The sequence below is a fragment of the Pygocentrus nattereri genome, chromosome 13 (assembly GCF_015220715.1).
Source record: "Pygocentrus nattereri isolate fPygNat1 chromosome 13, fPygNat1.pri, whole genome shotgun sequence".
NCBI lineage: Eukaryota > Metazoa > Chordata > Actinopteri > Characiformes > Serrasalmidae > Pygocentrus > Pygocentrus nattereri.
Window position 1 is genome coordinate 28,419,106 of NC_051223.1, and position 23,063 is coordinate 28,442,168.

At 39.9% G+C, this 23,063-nt stretch overlaps 2 protein-coding genes across 4 annotated transcripts in view; one reads left to right on the forward strand and one right to left on the reverse strand.

Moving 5' to 3' along the window:
- Positions 1–1,949: 1,949 nt before the first annotated feature.
- On the forward strand, positions 1,950–19,406 carry mmrn2b (multimerin 2b). 2 transcript variants are annotated; one of them, XM_017702862.2, is made up of 8 exons: positions 1,950–2,358; positions 5,136–5,258; positions 7,518–7,624; positions 8,241–8,312; positions 13,960–14,058; positions 14,681–15,099; positions 15,222–16,713; positions 16,974–19,406. In XM_017702862.2, the coding sequence occupies exons 1-8, from the start codon at positions 2,108–2,110 to the stop codon at positions 17,378–17,380; spliced, it is 2,970 nt and encodes a 989-aa protein (XP_017558351.1). In that variant the 5' UTR covers positions 1,950–2,107; the 3' UTR covers positions 17,381–19,406. The 2 variants fall into 2 exon arrangements, with proteins under 2 accessions (XP_017558351.1, XP_017558358.1); XM_017702869.2 differs by lacking the exon at positions 5,136–5,258.
- The window catches only part of bmpr1ab (bone morphogenetic protein receptor, type IAb), a 40,252-nt gene continuing 35,276 nt past the window's right edge, over positions 18,088–23,063 (reverse strand). For both annotated transcript variants that reach the window (XM_017702880.2, XM_017702886.2), the window contains 3 exons: positions 21,663–21,838; positions 20,799–20,929; positions 18,088–20,679 (listed from right to left, as the gene is read on the reverse strand). In XM_017702880.2, the coding sequence (XP_017558369.2) occupies positions 20,554–20,679; positions 20,799–20,929; positions 21,663–21,838 (433 nt within the window). In that variant the 3' untranslated portion in view covers positions 18,088–20,553. The remainder of the gene's footprint in view (positions 20,680–20,798; positions 20,930–21,662; positions 21,839–23,063) is intronic.

The window sequence follows — 23,063 nt, forward strand, 5'->3', positions numbered from 1 at the left end:
TATTACCATTTTACTCTTATGAATGGTTAACATAATGTATAAGTAGTGTTTATAACACACAGAATTCAAACAGGGATAGAACTTGCAAAAATTTTAAAAACCATGGCACTGCTCAGCAAATCTGTATAACCAGGCAGATTTGTTAGTTATACCTTATGCAAGCTGCTACTTTCTTTGGTATTGAAAGTATACCATGCTATGAGCACTATTTACAAAGCATGGCAACAATTATAATGCATTATAAACATTACTATAAATTCCATTGCATTTTTTCACATATTTATAAGTATGTTCATAATGTCTTATGGTTACAGTATAATAGGGCGGCTGGTAAAAATGGACTATCGTGGCTAAGCTCTTCCTCTCTTCCCAAGAAAGAAAGATTTTGTGTTTTTACTTGCTGTTAATAACTGACTGGAAGCTGAATTTTTTTTTTTTACTTGTGTGGACCCAAGAACAACTGCGCTGCCAAAGGGTAAGAAGAAAAATCTGTATGGGCTGAAATGGACCGCTTTACATTTAGCCCAAGCTGTAGATTCACACAGCCAATCAGTGATTTCTTGTCAATGTACTAACACGTTACTCAAAGTTAAATGCCCTGTCATTTCATTATGCAGTTGTTTAAGTCCATCTTTCCAAACGTCTTCTTGATGGTATGTCCAATTCTAAAATCTGATAAGGTGAGACATGCTCATGGTAAAATAATTTCTAAAGTCACATAGAAATTATGAGCAATGTTGGCAATGTTTAACACAGAAATGCTTTAATTAGCTTAAGAAGCCTGTATTAATGCCATTTACACTAATGTAATAATGTTAAATTCTAAAAGACACCTTATGGGGTTCACAGTATTATGTTAGCACCATGTTAACAGACGTTCTATACCAGCTGTACATAGACACTTGGAGCTTATCACAGGGACATTTGTTTATATGTTTATAACTGTAACACCTTCAGATAAGACATTTTGTAATATGTGTAATGATTTGAACTTAAATCTTGTCATGTTCTGGTTATTTGTGCAGTATAAGTGAAATGTGAAATATACTGTGATTGCTGTGTTAGCTTACTATAGCTTAGCTTACTATAGCTTAATAAATAATGGTGCAAATCAACATTAAGTCAGACCTGTAGTTAGCTAAACAGCTAATTTCATTGGTTTAATGCTTAAGTTGTATTTTTAAAGTTTTTTAGCCCTTCTATCCAATATTATGACCAGATGTCATTGTGACCAGACATCATTGTGACCAGCCAGCACTAACTATATAGCATTTATAATTTTTTTACATTAAAACAAATGTAAACATTTAAATAAGTAATTAATCATGTAACTAATACTATAATTAATTAACTAATTACTACTAATTAATTGATTGGAACATATAAAATGAATGTATAGCAAAGTGACATCTCTTAAGGGGTAATTCAATGTAAATCAACCACATACATTTATATGTATAGGATATAAAAGTGTGGTGCAGGATGCATGATGAAATCATGCTGTTCAAAACGTGTTTAAAATTTAAGCACAGCATCTGTTTTCCTGCCAGGGAGGCTTAATTAGACTGAGCCTGTTGGGTCTGTGCTTGTGTGTGGCCATGTGAGTCCAGACTGTCTTCAGAGTGTTAAGTACAAGCTAAGGCACTGGTTTATTGTTTCAGCACCTCTAACCTTTTCACAAGCCAGCAATTCCAGCCGTTCACTGATTTCCTTCAATTGTTTGAGGGCGTGATTCCATCAAGGGAAAGGAGGGGGTGAGAAAAAGAGAGAGAGAGAAAGGGAGGGGGGGTGCGGGGAGGGTGGAGACAGAGGAAGTTTTTGGTGAGAATGTTTGGCCTTTCAGAGAGAAGAGGGAAAAGAGGGAGAGAGAGACAGAGAGAGAGAGAGAGAGAGAGAGAGAGAGAGAGAGAGAGAGAGAGAGAGAGAGAGAGAGAGAGAGAGAGAGAGAGAGAGAGAGAGAGAGAGAAGGAGGTAGAAAGAGGGAGGAACATGCAATAGGTTTTGTTTATCTTGGTGAGTCGTTTCCAGGGCTGTTCAAAGTTAAAACAAACTGCTGTGCAGAGGAACACGTCCAGTGCCTGAGCGTTTTAGTGCGAGCAGCTGCAGGATGGTTCTCACACTGCTAATGGCTATGCTGCTACACACAGCACCCTGCCATGCTGGGCTGAGGGCCAGAGACCCTGATGTGGAAGAGGAGATGCAGGCACTCAGGGACTCAGAGCTTGGCGCTATGGGCACAGCTCACTTCCCCATACCTCATGGGCACAGGCACCACAGCACAGCTGGACCACTGCAGCCGCCCCTGGGTATTCCAGAAACACCACTGAGAGAGAGTTCACACCAGCCTGTAAGGACAGGGTGAGTTCAACTGGACTATTATAGTTCAAATCGTTTCAATTCATATTAAGCCAAAAACATATAGTGGGACTGATGTAAAGTATCACACTTCCATTGCACTTATGCAGCTATGTATTTATATTCAAACACCTCTGTATAAATGTACATTGGGATCTCAATATAATTTTATCTTATTTTTAATTATTAATATTTTATTAACTTAATATTTATTCTCAGTACTTATTCTGTCTTGTATGCGGCGGTAACACCTATGCTTTCTACTAGAAATAATAAAGATTAATAATGTGTCTCAAGTTCAATCTCTGGCAATGCCACAGCCAAACATGTTCAGGAGTTCAAGACATCAACATTGCTTTAGTGGCAGTTTGATAAGGGGAGGCCTAGGTACTGGGTGGAAATGGGTAAAAAAAATTAAACAATCAGACAAAGAAATACATGAACATAAACAGAAAAAAGAAAGTGACATACAGCAATGACAGGAGCATCAGATGCCCTGGTTTTTCTTGACTTCAGACTTTTTATTTCATATATATGCTCAATTTGTGACCACAAACATGTATTTTTGAAATCCTGTTAACGTCAGTTTCCTCCCTTTCAGTGATGCACACAAAAGCTATTTGACTGTGACTGCTTCTGTTTGTGGAGAATGTAATGCAAAATACACAGCTAATTTTGGTACTACCAGTAATGTTAGCACTTGAGGATGCCTTCAGCAGACTACACTGGACAGTCATGGGACAACTATGGTCCAATGAACAACCCAACAAACTAAGAAAAGTAAGAAATGTAGAAAGTTCCAGTTCCCCTCAAAATGTATGAATGTGAGAGAACCATGATTACAGAGGAGGATGAAGTTGGAACATGTAACCACTAACAGTCTCGAAAGGTCCATGTCCAGTTTCATAAAGAAAGTGAAAGGCTTTGGCAGGATTGGTGGTTTGGACTTGCAGTGTAATAAAAAGCAAGAATGGCTGAGGCTTTTAAGCATTTGGGGAGATAAATGTGGCTGTTTGTTGGTCTTGTACACATTCTATCACCTTTATGAGTCCCAGCTGGGGTGCTGTCTTGTTTCAGAACACACACACACACACACACACACACACAAACACACACACACACACACACACACACACACACACACACACACACACACACACACACACACACACACACAATCTCACGGCCACTCTCCTGACAACAGAGAATGAGTTGCTGTGAATGAAGAGGCACAGAGGGAGATGCTCCACACTGGGCATGCTCAGTGTGCCTGTGGAAGCCAGAGGCAGAGGGCAGCAACTGATGCAAAGTCATAGCGCCTTTGAGTCTGGACCAACACAAACCAGAGGATGAGCCCAAACATGACTCATGAAGAAGGTCTGGAACAAAAAAAAAAGACCTCTTTAAAGACAGATTAATTGATAAAAAGAACAGGGAGATGAAAGGAGAGAAGATTAAAAAGATGTGGACTGATGAGGGACATACAGGTGTGGGCAACTGGAATAAGATGAGGGCATAGAACATATAAAGAATGAGACAAAGCAACATTAAGAGCAGCATAGATGTGAAAAGACAGTCCATTGTTAGGAGTTAAACAGTGTGCTTAGCCAGTTCAAGGAGACTTGCAGGACATACACCAAAGCAAACCACAATCATATGTCTGGGGGCCAGCATTGAAAAAGTACATTAGTCTGATGTAGATTCATATTCATTAGGGCCAAATCAGCTTTGCATATTCAGGTCAAAGCTGAATCCCTGATGACGGAATGGAGATGTGATTCAAGGTGGCAGATAGAGGAAATGGTATAACCCATTTCAGATGCTGTTTGATGTTTCTGCTTAAGAAATATAAATATGACGAATTAGATGATCATCTGGTTTAAAAGGACTTTTGACATCTACACAGAGAGTGGCACAGGGTGCTATAACATGTGGGGAGCGAGTGCATTAGCATTTAAGTGTGACATCCTGCATATCAGTGCTAGCTGTTGGAAAAAACTGACTACAACTAGAGACAGTGTGTGGGTGGCTGTATTAAACTTCCTTCCACTAACAAAGCCCATTGTATGTGGAGATGTATTCTTTTTCCTTTTTTTGCCCACACTTCACTTAACAGGGGACACATGTGTCTCCTGACCTAGAAGTACTGTCAGCTTTAGGGAGTGGGGGAGGACTCTGTGAGAGTGAGAGAGAGAGTGAGAGAGTGAGAGAGAGATGAATAGATAGAAAGAGGGAGTAAAGCAGAACTACAGGGAAAGATATTCTGGATTTCTGGATTTACAGCAAAATAGAACATTTGCAGTTAAACAGTGTCCCTAAGCTTAAACCTGACCTGATCTTGAGTTCAACACTCTATCCAATAACACATGGTTTATGTATTATCTGACAGCACAATACATTATGTTCCCCAGTCAAACACTCTAAATGATGATTATCTGCAATACCTTTTTAGGCAACGTGTAGCTTTGTTTATAGACAACATCATTTAATTCAGCACAGTATTAATCTTCTTTCTCTCTATCTAATGAGACACAGAGATACACAAGTAGTGGGGGCACAAATAACCCCTTTTCTAGTCTCTGGTGGACTGATAGTATCTGTCCCGTAACTTAAAGGGAAGGAAGAAAAGGCTGGACCCCGAGAGTGCATGTCCTCTATTGTTTATCTCTCCTCTGTCAAGGCCCTGTCACATCTTACTTCTCATCCTCTTCATCTGCTCTGTCTGTTCCTCTTTCATCCTATTCATCCAGATTGTGTCTTTTATGCTTGTCTTCCTGCAGAAACTGGTGTGCATTTGTTCATCAGCGTGTGGTGACCATGGCTGTGCTGTGTGGCACTGAGACATACACGCAAAAGTCAGTGAATCCTTGTTCTAAAGGTGACCCTGATTGCCATATATCCAAGTGAGTCACTGAAATTAGCCTTATCAACTACTACAATTTTAGTATGCATTACTAACCCCCTCTTCCCCACCCCCCCAAGTACACACTGCTGGCTCTCATTGACTCTGAACAATTGAACACCAGAAATGATAAGCTGTATAGAGTACTGAGGGACTCAAAGCACCTTCTGCACTTTTGAGACTGCCATATTTTGCAGCTTAGCAAACTTTTTTACACACAGAGTGATCCATATATGTATGGATTATCATCTTGTACACTACTAGTTGTACACTACTAATCGTATTTTAGATTTTTAAAAGTAGCCTGTTTTTGAAGAAATTCCAAATATACCAAGGCTGCTGAAAACAACTTTTTTAGTGCAGCATTGCAAACAGAAAATAATAAATTAGCAGCTCATTTTGGAAATAAACCCGTATACACTTGTACTTATTTACTCAGCAACTTTTCAAGAATTTAAAAATAAGCTTTTAGATGAAATGTCTTTACGTTCACTCAGGTGTGTCTAAACTGGGGTGGGTAGAAAGCTTTGGTTATAGGACCCTAGCACTATTAAGTGTGTTTTTTTTCATCCTGTTTTTGTCAGGTCCTCTTTCAGTTGTTGTAACTCTAGTAATTATATGAGACAGCCACATGCTATGTGTTGTTTTATTTTCAAAAGAAAGGTGGTTTCTCAAATATGTAATCACCTAAGTCACCTAAATGCCCACAGAAGTTTGATATTTTTATGAAACTGGACGTTTTGATCAAAATTTTACCAATAAAGTGTCTATGAGTTGATTGAAATGGATGAATTTTGATGATTGTTCATTACTTGGCTTATTACTGTGACACAGTATATGAGTAGCCTCAGGCGGACTTATTTTTCTTGATATTCTCGCCTGTGGGATACACGCAGATTGCTAAACCTGCATGTGACAGACTGTCAGAGCAGCCAAGCCTTCGAGTTTTTGTTCAGGGCCAATATGGCTAATATTCCAGCTAATGAAACAGTGTTTTAGTGCACTGCGTGTTCACTATCAGCTGCTTATAATCACAATTACTCTTATAATAAAGAGTCCTTCCACAAATGATGAGATAAGACGGCTACTGCTTTATTTAGAAAACACACAATGAAGAACTATGTACCATAATCCTGAAATCTGTGTCAGTCCAGCGGTGACTCTGAGGGTGCGCGCCCAGCTCTTCAGCGTGCGAGGCCGGCTGCGCGCGCACGCGTCCAGCACGACGGTCCACAAACAAAGAGTGAGGAAAACTGACGAGATGCGCGCGCAGCGTTAGAGCGGAAGAGGCGATTTCAGTGGCTGATACCGACTCATCTAATCAAATATTTGATTTAAAACACCACGTAAATATTTTAGAAGCCCTAGAGGTGAATATCAGTAGTGCAAATGCAGAGTTTATGAGCACAGAGAGTCTATGTTTACTGTTTTTCCACAGTGGATTACTCCGCGATGGCGACGCTATTGTTAGAAGCGGTAGATTCCGCAGTTTCTAAGGATAAGCTTAGTAAACTCCCGCATTAAATCATTCCTGAGTTACAAAGCTGAGAAGACAAGGCGTGATTTGTCAGGCAAAACACGCCACGAGGGTTGACAGGGTTTTAAGGTGGGCCAGAAAGAGGTGTGAACGAAAGAATGTGTTTTACAACACAAACCGTTTATATCAGACACGTCAAACTGGGGACCCTCCGAGCCAAAGTGCTGTGGAGATTAACACTGACTTTCCTCTAACGCTCTGAACTCACTTCATGAAGGTCCTGCTAATTAGCTGATGAGCTGAATCGGGTGTGTTTAATGAGGTAATGTGCTGAAGTCTGCAGTGTTTTGGTCCACAAGGACTGGAGCTTGACACGTGATCTATATAAACCATGTTTTAGACCTAAATACTGTGAATTTTTTTTTATATTAAATTTTAGGAGTAAAATAAAACTGCAATAAGTATAGAAACGTGTTTGTTCTCTCACTGGGTGAAGGGGAGGCGTGTAAGGATAACTTTCCAAATCCATCTACCAACCTTGACCCATGGGCCAAACTTTGGGCAGCCCTGATCTCAACTTTTTACTACAGTATACATATTTTAATCTTATTCTACTCTTCACTATTATTTTTTAGGTTGTGCTGTATTACTGTCTGGCATAAGATTAGAAGAAAATGAGTTCTACAGGGAATGTCTTTGCATTTGTTCAATATTTATTCTAAAATTCCATAATTATGGAATTCCAAAAAAATGCATAAATATATCGCATATAATGTCGTTCAGGTATCAGCTCTCCTCACGGCCTGTGTACAGACAGAAGCAGAAGATTTTCACTGCACTGCACTGGAAGTGCTGCCCAGGTCACGGAGGCCACAACTGTCAGGAGAGAGGTATAATATAATATACATCTATGCTTACCTAATATTATATTATGGATTGTGGCATCATAGATTAGGTTATTTTTAAATGATGTTAACTGTATTTAGCCCATGTGCATGAAGATGATCCATTTAATGCACTCTTTATAGTAGATTTCTGAGGTTGTGTGTCATTTTGTAGTTTGTGACATTCCCAAATAAGTCCTTTATAATAAATTCTTCCCAGATTTTACTGGGTTCTCTGACTTATGTGGTCATTAAGTAGCTGAAATATAAATAATGCCACATAGTTATAACTTTACAACACTTCAACACTATAACGTTATAACAACACCTGTACTCTAATTAGCCTGCTACTGTCAAAGCCACTGACTATTACTTGACAAAAGCTGCTAGTTTGCATGCAGCATTCTTGTTTTGACAACCTCATAATTCAAATGACACAGAGATGTCCAGGCAAAAACATGTCCAAGACAAAACACAAAGGCTAACCACAGGGCATGATGGGTGATTTTGTTTTTCTCATAACTTGAATGGCTCACTACAAAATTGCAACACATATTCAGAGGAATACCTAAAGTGCAAACCTAATGTTTTTGACCACACTCTCTTCCAATAAACCTCACAGGGCGTGAAAGCCAGGCTGGTCAGGAACACACAGGAAGAACTCACACAGACATTTCTGGAGTTGACAATTCAGGCAAGTGTCCAGCGTTTGGTATGGGCAGGAATGGTCTCACCTTTGAACTCTAACCCATGAAAACTCACTCCTCTTTCCTAGTTTGCTTCTTTTCAACCATCCAAGCCTCTGGCCTTGACAAACAAGGGAAATATCCAGAAAGCTTCAGGCTCTGTGAGGGCCTGTGAGTGTCACAAACAGGAAAGGGAGGGTGCACTGCTCTTCTGGGTATTCTGAGATTCTGTGGTCAGGACAAACTGCAGGATCATGCAAAATAATACAAAGTAAAAAAGGAAACCATAAGTTTAATGACTTTAAAAGGCATTGTTGTGTTTTCCATGGATCCTAAATATCTAACAGGAAGAGATTTTTAGGGCTAGAATAATAATTATGAAAAATATTTTCTATTTAAAAATGGCTGGCTTGGCTGGTTGACACCTCTGCTTCCTGTGTGGGTTTGGGGGTCCTAACGTCCCATGTGAATTTGACATGTCACATTTTTTAACCGTCACCTGTTTACTCTCTAATATAGCTTGCTCTTAAATAGTGGACCACCACAACAGACCCTCATAAAAATAGCATGCCATTCTGGCCGGGCAGTTTGTTCTGGAAAAACGGTTAAAGTCTGGCTGATGACAGCTGTGTTTTAGACAGCAGTATCTATAAGAAACTGTGGAGGTTTCCACTCATACATACAGTATCTCACAAAAGTGAGTACACCCCTCACATTTCTGAAAATATTTTATTATATCTTTTCATGGGTCAACACTATAGAAATGAAACTTAGATATAACTTAAATTAGTCAGTGTACAGCTTGTATAGCAGTATATATTTATTGTCCTCTGAAAATAACACAGCCATTAATGTCTAAATAGCTGGCAACACAAGTGAGTACACCTCACAGTGAACATGTCCAAATTGTGCTCAATTGTGTTATTGTCCTTCCCTGTTGTCATGTGACTCGTTGGAGTTACAAGGTTCCAGGTGTGACTGGGGAGCAGGGCTGTTAAATTTGGTGTTCTGGGTACAATTCGCTCATACTGGCCACTGGCTATTCAACATGGCACCTCATGGCAAAGAACTCTCTAAGGATGTGAGAAATAGAATTGTTGCTCTCCACAAAGATGGCCTAGGCTATAAGAAGATTAATACAACCCTTAAACCTAGCTATAGCACGGTGGCCCAGCTCATACAGCAGTCTTCCAGGACAGGTTCCACTCAGAACAGGCCTCGCCAGGGTTGACCAAAAAGTTGAGTCTAGGGCTGAAACGATTATTCGAGTAACTTTTAAAAATGTTCGAAGCAAATTCTTTGCCTTGAGGCTTCGTTTAATTCATGTCAAGAAAAGTCAGTCTATTTTAAACTTCTCTGCTGTCGTATCACTCCCGCGTTGTAGACTACTGCACAGCTCCCGTATTATTGTTTTACATGGACTGTTATAACTGAAGCACTTTTCAGAGATTTATAAGGCAGGAGTAGAGGTCGTAAAGGTGGATGACTTCAAATATCTTGAGTCAACCATCCACAGCAATGGACAGTGCAAAAAAGAGGTGAAGAAGAGGGTGCAGGCAGGATGGAGTGGGTGGAGACGGTTGTCATGGCTGATGTGTGAAAGAAGCATAGCAACAAGAGTGAAAGGGAAGGTTTACAAGACAGTAGTGCGTCCTGCTATGATGTACGGTTTGAAGACTGTGGCTCTGTCTAAAAGACAGGAGGCTGAGCTGGAGGTGGCGGAGATGAAGATGCTGAGATTTTCGTTGGGAGTGACAAGGATGGACAAGATTAGAAATGAGCAGATCAGAGGGACAGTGAAGGTGGAGCAGTTTGGAGATAAAGCCAGAGAGGCCAGGCTGAGATGGTTTGGACATGTGTTGAGGAGGAATAGTGGATATATTGGGCAAAGAATGTTGGAGATGGAGCTGCCGGGCAGAAGGAGAAGAGGTAGACCTCAGAGAAGGTTTATGGATGTAGTGAAGGTGGACATGGAGATGGTTGGTGTGAAAGTAGAGGAGGCAATGGATAGGGCAAGATGGAGGCAGATGATCCACTGTGGCAACCCTAAAGGGAGCAGCCGAAAGAAGAAGAAGAAGATAAGGCGGCGCGATTTATTTTGCTGTGTGGCAATGGCGGAACATAAAGATACCGGTGTGCGTAAAAGGCTGAAAATGTCTCAAGTGTGGGACCATTTTACGCTGCACAAGGCGGACAATGTAGTGCAGTGTATACACTGTAAAACGGACATGGCCTACCAGAGTAGTATTTCATCAATGCTGCAGCACCTGAACCCAAAGCGTCCTCACGTGAACTGCACTTCTCCAGGCGGACTCGGAGACTCTGCAGCGTGTGTTTACGCCTGCTAGCTGATATGAACACCAGCGCTTGGGAGAGCGTACAGTGTTTGTAATTATTTGTAGCCCGTGTTATGAGTCGATAATGACCAGGCATAATAAGTAGCAAGACAGCAAATGCACCAAGATCTCACTCATGTAATTTATCTCTCCTCATGTCTCCCTCCCGCGCACGAACACACACTCACTAACACACACACACTCACTCACTCATTCACTCACTAACGCACTCACTCACTCACGAACACACACACACTCACTCACTCACTCACTAACACACACACACACTCACTCACTCACTCACTAACACACACACACTCACTCACTCACTCACTAACACACACACACTCACTCACTCACTCACTGGTTACATCTCAAAACACGCCTTCCCCATACATAAGGTTATAATAATAAATGCAACAGATGGACAGATTCATTTATGACTACATTCACTACACCCTTTTCCTTTTTTTATTCAGATAAAACTAAGGACAAATAGACTAACCTGTATTTGTAAAGCTGTATTTCATAGTTTTTTTTTCCATGTACATCATAAAAGTTTCACAGAAAGGTTGAATAAATGGGCCTAATGGAGAAAATAAGCCAAAGGTTTTACGCTTTGATCTAGTAAAAGTGTTGAGTTTGAATAAAATCGTTTTTGTGAGGAATAACAGCCAATTGCTTGCTCATTTTAAGAGACCTTTCATGTTGCATAACACACTATTGATATAGTTGTTTAAAAACACAAAAGTGTTATTTATCCGATTACTCGATTCATCAATGAAAAACTTGACAGAATACTCGATTCCAAAAATATTCGATAGTTGCAGCCCTAGTTGAGTCCATGTGTTCAGTGCCATATCCAGTGGTTGGCTTCGAAAAATAGATGCATGAGTGCTGCCAGCATTGCTGCAGAGGTTGAAGAAGCGGGAGGTCAGCCTGTCAGTACTCAGACCATACGCCGCACAATGCATCAACTCTGTCTGCATGGCTGTCGTCCCAGACGGAAGCCTCTTCTGAAGCTGATGCACAAGAAAGCCTGCAAACAGTTTACTGAAGACAAGCAGTTCAAGAACATGGATTACTGGAACCATGTCCTGTGGTCTGATGAGACCAAGATCAACTTGTTTGGCTCAGATGTTGTCCAACATGTGTAGCAAAGGCCTGGTGAGGATTAACAAGACAACTGTCACTTGCCTACATTCAAGCATGGTGGTCAAGCACCATGGTCTGGAGCTGCATGAGTGCTGCTGGCACTGGGGAGCTGTAGTTCATTGAGGAAAACATGAATTTCAATATGTACTGTGACATTCTGAAGCAGAGCATGATCCCCTCCCTTTGGAAACTGTGCCCCATGGCAGTTTTCCAACATGATAACAACCCCAAACACACCTCCAAGATAACAACTCCCTTGCTGAGGAAGTTGAAGGTAAAGGTGATTGACTGCCCAAGTATGTCTCCAGACTAATTGAGCACCTGTGGGGCATCCTCAAACGGAAGGAGGAGGAGCGCAAAGTGTCTAACATCCAGTGCAGCTCTGGTGAATTACATGCCCCAGAGGGTTAAGGCAGTACTAGATAATAATGGTAGTCACACAAAATATTTACACTTACAGCACAATTTGGAGATGTTAACTGTGAGGTGTACTCACTTGTGTTGCCAGCTATTTAGACATTAATGGCTGTGTTATTTTCAGAGGAGAGTAAATCTATACAAGCTGTACACTGACTACTACTTTAAGTTATTTAAAGTTTCATTTCTATAGTGTTGTCCCATGAATAGATATAATAAAATATTTTCAGAAATGTGAGGGGCGTACTCACTTTTGTGAGATACTGTATATATGTCAATATGATAAAAAAAACAGTATAAAAACAAGATGTAGACGAATTAGCGTGTAAAGTCAGCTTAATCCTCCAAAAATGCATCCTTGTAGCTGAAAGAAACAACTAACTACTTTATAATTATATATGTTTATATTACCAGTGAGCAAGATTTGAGTGTATAGTCCTTTAGCTAATAACACCCCCTTAAACGTAAAGGTGTCCAAAAGCGTTCCTCGGAGAGATGCCATAGAAGAACTACACTTGATTTCCTAAAGAACCTTTCAGTGGATGGTTCTTTTAAAAAAAACTTTTTTTTGTAAACGAGTTGTGAGAGTGAATCCTAGAACTGTACATACAAGCAAAAATGCATGTGAGAACCTGCAAAAGAAAAACTTAAAACATATTACTTATTAATGAATTTTATTGGCCAGTTGTGCAAAACATGTGTAATATTTATGTAAAACATATTATAGCTGTCCAAAAAAAACCCAAAAAACAAAAACACATGTCTCTGCATCACTTGAGAACAGCAGTTGCCCTTTATATTGCGCCCTTTATATAATGAAATCTCTTCAAATTAACTTAAATAGTTCAGGATGATTTTGCCTTCTTCTGCAAAGTTACCACTCATTTTTTTGGACAGTGGCAATATATAAATATCTAAACATAACCATTACTAGGTCATCTATTTAATTAATGTGTAACAAAATCAATTAACAAAACATCCTTAGTTCTACAGTCCACAACAGTTATTAGAAAATGCTAGTACAAGAGTGGGGACAGATGGTCACTCACCACCAAGTATTTGGAGTTGGAGGGTTTGGTCTATTTAAGAGTTTACATTAAGTTTGCAGGTTTCTTGTTATAGCCTAGCTTTTAGCTTTATTCTGTAAAGATTTTTTGGGAATCAATTTTTTAAAAGTGTGCTTTGTGTTTTAGTATATACATACTGTCAAGCTGAAATGTATTTACATATTTATTTACTTATTCCTTCTTTCATTTGTGCAAGTTGAGTTTTTATTGAGCATTTATTTAATTAATTTAACTGAATATTTGCGTATGTACACATCTGTTTGAGTTCACTGACTAAAAACTTAGTTAATAAACTGACATTTTGTCATTGGATTTTACACTATATTATTATGCTTGAAAACTTTTGACTGTGCTAACTCTGATTATGGTTTGCTAACTGTTGGCAAACTGTGTAACATCTCAAAAAACTGATATAGCTATATTTACAAATGTAACAAATGCTATTGCTTTCCTGTTTTGAGGTTCATCACCAATGTCTTTTAGCTCATTCTAAATCAAGGTATCCTGGGAATACTTTCTTCTGGTGTCTCCATAACTTATATATCTAGCAGCACATTACATTTTAGATAACATATTTTAATCCAGACATTAAAACTCCAGAGCACTCTGGCCCATGTCCAGTTTTTTTTCCATTTTGGCTGTTTTCCTGTTCTTACTCTTATACACATCCTTCCCTGTAGGTGATAAGGAGACTGACCTGCTCGAGGATGGAAGCTGGGATGACAGTAAGGTTCAGCAGCCTCCCAGTGGCCCAATGTTTCCTGTCCAAGGGGACATTGGTGAGAAACACTAACTAAGCATAAAGGAAGATGATATTTAAGAACATGCTGAATACTGGGTAAGATGGGCAAAAAATATAAGAAGAAGAAGGGTAAAGAATAGGAGAAGGAAGAGCAAATAAAGCACAAGGCCAAGAAACCACCACAGAACAAAGGACTTCTAAGCTGCACAATTACCTTTTTTGGAAGTGGTTTGGAAGAGTAACAGGAAGCCCATAATGACTGCAATGCTCTCCAGCCATCCATCCAAAAAAGAAGCAGAAACATGTTTCCACTGCTTAAATTAATCTTGTTTGTAACCATTACTTCTTGTTGAAAACAACAGGAAAAAAGAATCTGAAATTGCTGTGGTGGAAAATTACTGCCAAAAAAGTCGTAGTAAAAGCGCAGACTTAACGCAGCTGTGACTCAAGCTCAAGCTGAGAACATATGTTCTAGTCTGAGAACTGAACAACTGCCTTACACTCTGATATTAAAAGAGCAAGTCATTTTAAATGAGACTGTTCTAAATGTCAACAAGAGAAAAAGTTCACCGCAAAGTTCACAGTGTTTTCTTGTATTAACATTTCTCTTGTATTTTTCTGTGCTAATAAGGTTAGTGACTATCAGTGTATTGTTGTAGGTACTGGTGGGGCAGTCCCTCCTCCTACCGCTCTGCATTTCATGGACTCTGCCACTCTCTTGATGGCCCATCAAATATTTGCAGCTCTGATGACCCAGATTCAACCAGTGCTGGATGATTTTAATCGTACCCTAAAGCATCTGTCCAGTGAGGTTGAAGACCTGTCTATGGATCTGCAGATGTTGAGGCATGGACAGGAGGGCCACATGTCTAACAGTAAACAAACTTACACTGGAACAATTGAGGAAAAGCTAGAGGACAGTTTTATGCAGATACGCCAAATACAGGCACAGCTGGATTCACAACAAAACCAGATGGAACAAACAGTACAGTCCCAACAAAAGTTGCTGCAGTATAATTTGACAAGCATAAAGGAAGAAATTGGCCATCATATTAACAAGAGCCATGAGGACATACAGGTAACACACAGTTAACATCATTAAGCAGCATTCATTCAATTTCTAGATTTCACCATCTAATGGAAAGGACAACACCCAATATTGCAGTAAATGTGTATGTCTTTTTGCTGTCATTCCATTAGGTGAGTCTCCAGTCTCTGAGTCAATCAGTGGAGGAAATTAGAATTGGTCAGGAAAATCTGGAGGGCCTAACGCAGGAAGAATATGCACCCTCAGCCCGTCTAAGCGAAGGCCAGCGAGTCCCGGAGCCTGGTGTGTGGGAGGCCATCAGTAGACTGGACAAGAAAGTGCTGAATAACACTATGCAGCTCAGTGACTTGTCTGAGAACTCCAAACACTTGAAGAGTGCTGCCCAGAAGCTGGATCACTGCCTAAAAAACCTGAGCACAAAACTGGAACAGGTCAGCCAAAGCTCAGTGATCCACTTTACAGAGACTGGGCTAGAACTGGAGGCAGCTAAAGTGGCTGCCCTCAACAGTGTCAACGAATTGTCTTCTAATCTCAGCAGCCAAGAGAGGCAATTGAGAGAGCTTGAACTTTACCTGGACAATATTTATGAGCAAGTCCAAAGAAATGAACCCACCACAACAGCAGAAGCTTGTAGCTGTAAAGAAATCAGTGAGTCATTGAGTTTGTTGGAATTAAAGTTGGCTAATGTGACGGATTTGGCCAAAAAGAACCAGTATGCTCTGGAGGATGCTGAGGCAATGAGAGGCCAAAGTCACTGGTCCATGGAAGTTGATGATCTTCATCAAGCCTTATTAAGTGTGAGGGAATCACTGGCATTTGAGCAAGCGAAAAGCAGGACTCTCAGTGGCAATGTATCCCAGTTGAAAGCCTCACTCCTGGGAAGCCAACAAGAGATTCTTGGGCTGAAGGAGAGTTTCGGGGCCAAGGCAGCAGAAATCGGGCATCTCTCTGCATCCTTCTCCTCCCTATTAAGGGATACCATCCGTCACGCTGAAGTTCTGGAGGTGCTTTTAGGAGATGAGGTCATGGAATTCTCAAGCTGGTCTGACACCCAGCAGAAGGAACTGTCCATTCCAGTTTTGCTACAGAAAACAAGGCTGATGCAAGAAAAAATAGAGACCCATGACAATAGATTGACCTCTTTGAGAAGGAGCAGTGCAGAGAAGGATCAAATGACCAGTGATGACCCTGTAGCATTCTCTGAGTGGGGCCTCACAGAGGACAAAGAAAGGGATGCTGAAGATCACCAGGTAGATCCCTTTGTACCAGGCCTGTCCACAGGGGAAGATGATGGGGACTACTCGGTCAGTGACTTCTGGAGCCTGGGGAAGGAAGTGGAGGAGCTGGCAGACAGGATAAGCCAGCTGGAGCAGCAACAATGCAACTGCACTGCAGTGCCTGGTGGCTCAGTGATGGAACTGCAGGGAGAGGTTGTATCCCTGCGTCAGGCTCTGGGGGATCATCTAAGAATATTCCAGAATTTGTTTAGTTATACAGAACAGCTGGCGAGCTCCTCTCGCAGTCTGGACTTAGACCAGGTGTGGAGCATGATTAGGAGGAAGGACAGGAAGAGAAATAAGGGACAGAACATGAAGGAGAAAGAAGAGTCAAGCAGCATGCGGAGTAAAAGAAACACTAAAACAGGTATAAACACTCTTGTCGATCATTATTACAGTTCTGTAATGGTATAATAATGATAACATTATTATAGTTCATATATTGTCAGTTCTGTGTGAAAACATTAATGAAATGAGACTCTTTAGCACTAACGTAAATTTTTAACAAAATTATTTTACAAGACTGCCCCCATGTGGACAATCCTAAGATTACAACATGACAGAGCAAATAAGCTTGGTAACTAACATACAATCTTTCTTGTATCCTGTATCATTCAACCTCCTTAGGGACCTTATATCCCCCCGTGGCCTTTGTCACTAGCTTGCAACACAGGACAAATACGGGAGGGATGCTTATCCCCAAGAAGGTGGATGTAAACCATGGCAATGCTTATCAGCCGTCATCAGGGGAATTCTATGCACCTCAGACTGGTCTCTACCTCTTTCTAGTGACATTAAACTTTGAAAAGGGGCCCTGCCTGGCACAGCTAAAGCATGGCATGGTGCCTGTGGCCTCCATCAGACAGGTACAGGTGGAGGGAGGGCCTTTGAGTCGAGCATGCCTCCTGGAGCTTCAGAGAGGGGAGAGAATTACACTGGAGCTACTCAAGGGAAGACTGCGCCAAGGACAGCTTAATGATAACACCTTATCTGGGATTCTGCTGTTCAACACAGAGGAAAAGGACAGATTGTGAACAGGAATAGGTTTGAGACCGAAATCTAGGCAGAAGTAACCCAGACTTACTGTGTACTGGGCTTTACTAAACCATTTACCACTAGACTGTGCCAAAACTACCAAAGATACCCAAGACCAAAGAGTTTCTGTGTTGGAGGCAGATTTCTCAATGAGTCATCTGTGGCCCTGTGGCCATTTGTAGATCTAAAAAAAACAACCATGCAGGTCCATTCGTAATGGACAGACCATGTACAGCTAGAGCGAGGGGCTGTGATGCAAGTCAGCACCACTGACATCATTCACACATGTCACACATTCACATTTGTCGAGGTTGCTCACCAATCTCTGGACAAAAGTAACCCTAGAAAAGGATGTAAATTGTATATCATGGAATAATTCCTTGATTGAAACTTAATTGCAATCTCTCAGGTAAAGGGTGAACAGGGATGCCGTCAACCATGAATCAGAACTTTATAACCCACACTTGGAAATGATATAATGCTGAAAGACAGGAAGCACTGATTGGTTATAAATGATCAAAAACTAGTGGATATATGTTAGAATATAAGTGTTGAAACTCATCACTAACTGTTTTCACCAGTCACAACACAGGAAAATCAACCCTCAATACAATAGCCTACAATAGCATTGGCTCCCATTTACGTTACTAATTCACTCTATCCTTTCTTGATTACATCACATGATCAGTCAAGAGAACAACACAAGTTGCATACTAAAATAATGTAATTTACTTAAAAATTGATACATTGGACAAATTCTGTATACAGAACAGCTTTTCTTGGTAAACATAAGGCACCTTTCTTAAACTCAGATGCTGTACAGAATATAAACAAAATTATTTTTCAGGCTTTTCTACACATTTCTTTTGCACATTGGACATGTAAGACAAACATGACAGATTCTGTAGTTATTTAATTATACAGAGAAGCTTCTACTGGCTACAAGACATTTTCATTAAAAAGGGGTGACCGGCATGGGATGCAACGGACAGACCTTGAGTGTGCAAATGCTGCATACTAGCATCTACACATAAGATTGCATGGGCAGCCTGGTTGGGAAAATGCAGACATTTAAACAGTGTCATGATGCTGAATTCTCATGCACTACCTTTCCCAGAATCACTAGAGCGACCTCAGATACACAATGTTGTCACTTAACCTTTTTACCATAGCACCTTTCTGGCAAAAGGTTTAAGTGAAATGGGTTATCTTGGAGAGAATAACTGAAATTGTCTTGAATCAAGGGACTGCTGATATTCAGTCATTTTGACTAACTAGGCATACTGCACAATACATGAGCACAATACCATTTCATTTTTATTCGTCTGACATCGATATACACTATATTTCTTGCAACTGCTAATGCTGTAAATAACAACTTTGTTATTTTGTTAGTGTTCATATTAGGCTCAAGTACACCCAACTATCTGCAGGGACAAGCTTTGCTCAAGTTTATTTAGGTCAGATGAAATCATATATATTTCTCCAATATTTCCTTCTAGAGAAGTTCTTGTATTTAGAGTGGGAATGAGGTTTTAACTGCTTTTAACTTAAGAGTAAAAAAAAGCAAAATAGTCCTCTTAAATCAGAGTACATTTTTCTAGTGTTGAGCTGTTCTGTAACAATTTAGAGTATATATAAGTTTGAAGAACAGTATTCTTAGTTCTACAAGTTCTTTTTCTCGCCACAATAATTCATTTAATACAACATGGTTAGAATAAATAGCACATGCAATTGTATTCTTCTATCCCATTATATATGTAGGAGATTCCCTTGCAAAGTAAACTTTAGTCACATTTCCCAAAACTCTCATGTTAATTAGATTTGGCAGGATGATCCTATGTGACATTTAGTAGTGTGATTTACTGGCATGTGGCATAGAGGGTCTGTGATAAAATGAGAAGAGGCTAAATGGCACAGGGGGCGTGGTATTTTGACTGTTTCTACACCACATGAAACCAAACTGGCTCTACTGCTCATACAGAGCACATGACTGACCACCATAAGAAGTTTTAATCACTTCAGTCCAACACTAAAAAAAATAAAGGTGCCAAAAAGGGTCATTTGGCATGATGCCAGTGGAACCATGTATGGTTTCCTAAAGTACCTTTCAACTGATTCTTTCAAAGAATTTGACCCAATAAAAGGTTTTTTTAGGGAACTAAAAGTGGTTCCTTTATGGCATCAGTCCAATGAGACCCTTTTTGCAACTTGTTTTTAAAAGCGTATAGCTTAGCATTGTGGCATATATGACTGCGGGCAGTCTTTGATTGTTTTCTCCAGTTTAGAACAGAGCAACATAGACTGAGGATGGACTTGTACAGAGCCTTCAAGCCCACCTCTAGTCATCCAACTACTGTCGTGTCTGTTTCTGTATGGAGACTTAACACATCAACATTAAATTGACAGATTTTTTTAAAAAGCAGAGAATACATAAAAGACAAATTCACAGGATTATTTTTTTAAATATCAGTAAGTAGTTAAGGGGAGTATTTACTTTCCTATGATAATATGGGACACAAGAGTTTGCTTAAAATAGGGGTGCACCTTCCTTTGCACCTGTGGCATTCGCTGCACATGGTCCGTATTTAGAGCAGCCATTTAGAGACTGATGGCCACATTGTAGCACAGGTCCAAGCAGCTGGCTGGATGGCAATAATCACAAAAATACCTCCATTCAGATACATGTCTCTCCACTTTCTCCCAAATGTTCCTGGGATTTTCCAGTCCTTCTCTTCAATGGCATATGGTGCCATTTCACTTTCACTCTTCTACACCCATCATATATCATTATTTCACGGCTTTCACAGAAAGCACCACTTTATATGGCAATTCTCTCCTAAACTAAGAGTGCCTGAAGTCTTGGAGCAGTGGATGGTTGACGTTGGGGCGAGCACGTGGATCACTGCTTCACATGAGCCGAGTGTTCTGGACTGTGTCTTTCACCAGTTTCTGTGTAGATGTGACATGGCACGTACTGTCCAGTAGAGGATGCTGCACAGACACTGAGCATAACTACAACAAGATGAGGGATCCTAGTGAAATGGAAGTGCTCTGCTCCACAGCACCCCCAACAGTTGTGTTTAGGAACTGAGGCAAGAATTCATATTTAGAGCATGAATATTAGAAAAGGAGTCAATTTCCCTCTGCCACCATATGGAGGAAATATTGCTCATATTTTAATGTCCTGTGATTCCACCATTTTGGCAAGTGTTTTCTTTACTCGAAGAGCAGTAAGGCGAGAGGCTGGATTATGAGCCCAGCACTCAGACATCAGTTTCAGCATGGCTCTGAGACACTGCATCAAGAGAAAGAAGCAAGACCATTCCATGAGATGGAAGATATCAACACAGCTCTCCAATTAAGACTTAAATTCTTAATTATATATTATAAATATATTAATTTGTGAGCAATTACCTCATCACTGTTCCAGCGGTTAGAAACTGCAGGCCTCATGCCCTTTACACACACTACTTCCCTCATGTCTTCGTAAGATGGATCTGAGGGAACCACGTCCCAGTAAGGCAACTGGTACTCTTCTGCAATGCCTGCAAATCCAAGAAAACAGCATTGAGGCAGGTTTTCTTTGAGGTCAAAGGTATTATAGTTAGGAGAGTTTCCAAAGAAGCTGCATGAAGCAAGAAAGTCAAGAAATATTTTTGAATATTATGATTTTTTAATACCAAGATTTCAGGTACCCTAACTGCTTCACAACTATGTCAGATTGGCACAGATCCAGTAGTGTTTTTCAATATAATTATGTAACAAATCTAGCCAGAAATATCACAAATGATTGTAGTACAATATAACATTGTGAATCAAAGTCATGTGATAAACATTGAAACAGTAGCCACATGTAGCCTTAACATACAGAGTAGCTAACTAAATACCATACTAGAAATACAATATAACTTTAACACTGTCATTTTGCACACTTTTGCACTGTAAGTCAAAGTTCTGTTTATTTTTTCTTAACTGCAATAAATAAAGTTGTAGATCTATAAAAATGTTGTTGGTTATGTATTTCATCCTGCAGGGCAACAGAGAATTTAAACAGTTTGATCGAGGCACTTTTTAGACACTTTTTTTTTAATAACTTTATAATTTACTAACTTGTTTTAACATGTTGGACACTCAGTACTGTATTTATTTGCATTAAAAAAAAATTCTGGATACTAAAAGTATCAGTAAAGAAAAAGTGGTATTGTGCAATCTTTACAATTTGTGCCACATTAAATGATCCATACACACACACATGCAGATGCACACAACAGAACAGACCTCCTGTCACACATCTCCGGGCCATCTCCCAAACAATGAGGCCGTAGCTGTAGATGTCAGCCATAATGTAAGCCTGGAAGTGGTTCTTATTCAGGGTCTCGTCCAGCACCTCTGGGGCCATATACCTCCGTGTACCCATCCGTGTACTGAGAGGGATGTCCACCTCATTAGTGTCACTGAAAAGAACGAGGGAAAGAAATTAAATTATCTAATAAACCCACGTGCATCAGTGCTAATAGTAAGAAAAGGAATTACCTTCTAGCCCTTATAGTTATGGTCTGTAACTGTGTGTAACCTGAATATTAGATGTACAGTTAAACTAAAGCATTAACCTGGAAAACTACAAGGTGTGACAATATCACGATTGGAATCAGCAGATTTTTGGCTGAAAATATTTTGGCCAATTTCTGTTGCATTTTTATAACATGAGGCAGGTAAATGCACCTGTATGAAAATGCTGCAGCATAATTATGCATAACTCATTGTGCTAAACAGACTCTTACTTTCAGTGTACCAAAATACATGACTCATGCTATTTACATAGGCATGTCATTTTCATTGGCTCATTAGAGAACAAATAAATGTTATTCTCGTTGAAACTTTGACTAATAGAAAGTATTAAAATGTGCTAGTGTGCTCCTTGTGTGCACTTAGCCAACACAGTGTGAGCTTTGGGTTACAAAAAAAGATATAAAAATCGTCAAATAAAGGGCTATCGGTTAATTTGGCTGTAAATAATCAGAATCCAAATATTAACCAGCTAACAATCACAATGATCATTTCAAACTACAGAATCAAACACATCATATGTAGCAAAGCATATGAAAGAGCAGACATAAAGGCTTATTTAAGAAGTTCAAGTAGGTGAGTTTCAATTCAAGTTGAAATTGCATTAAGAACTAGCATGATAACGTAGTTCTAAACCTAGTCTTAGATTAGCTTACTGTAGCATCCTTGCCATTCAGTCAAGTGTCAACTAAATATAACATTAGCCCTTTAAGTATGTATTTACTCACAATAATGGTCTGTCTGTCACCATGTCATTAAATACTGAATACTTCTTGCCCTCAGTTTACAGAGAGGGGTGTGTGTAGCAAATTGTGTGTTGCTGTTTTCCTGCAGTCACACAACTATACCTGATTACTCCAACCTCATAATTTTCATTTCACAGTTTCAGGCAGAGGAGGATGTTGATCATGAGAGACTGCAGTAAACACATAGCCAACGATAACGGGTTTTCCAAGTTCTAGGCTCCTGATTATATTTGCATATACTTAGTTTTTTCCTTTTCTGTTGTATTGAGACTCGTGGAATTGCACTTAATAGTATAGAGCAACACAATTCTAGTATCATGACATCCCTCTGCTGGTACTGAGGTCAGGCAGAAAGGGCCTAGGTACA

Excerpts from the sequence above, each read along its gene's own strand:
- mmrn2b (XM_017702862.2), top strand. The coding sequence starts at position 2,108 with ATGGTTCTCACACTGCTAATGGCTATGCTGCTACACACAGCACCCTGC. Across the intron at positions 2,359-5,135 it reads CACCAGCCTGTAAGGACAGG|AAACTGGTGTGCATTTGTTC; the intron begins GTGAGTTCAACT and ends GTCTTCCTGCAG. Across the intron at positions 16,714-16,973 it reads TAAAAGAAACACTAAAACAG|GGACCTTATATCCCCCCGTG; the intron begins GTATAAACACTC and ends CAACCTCCTTAG.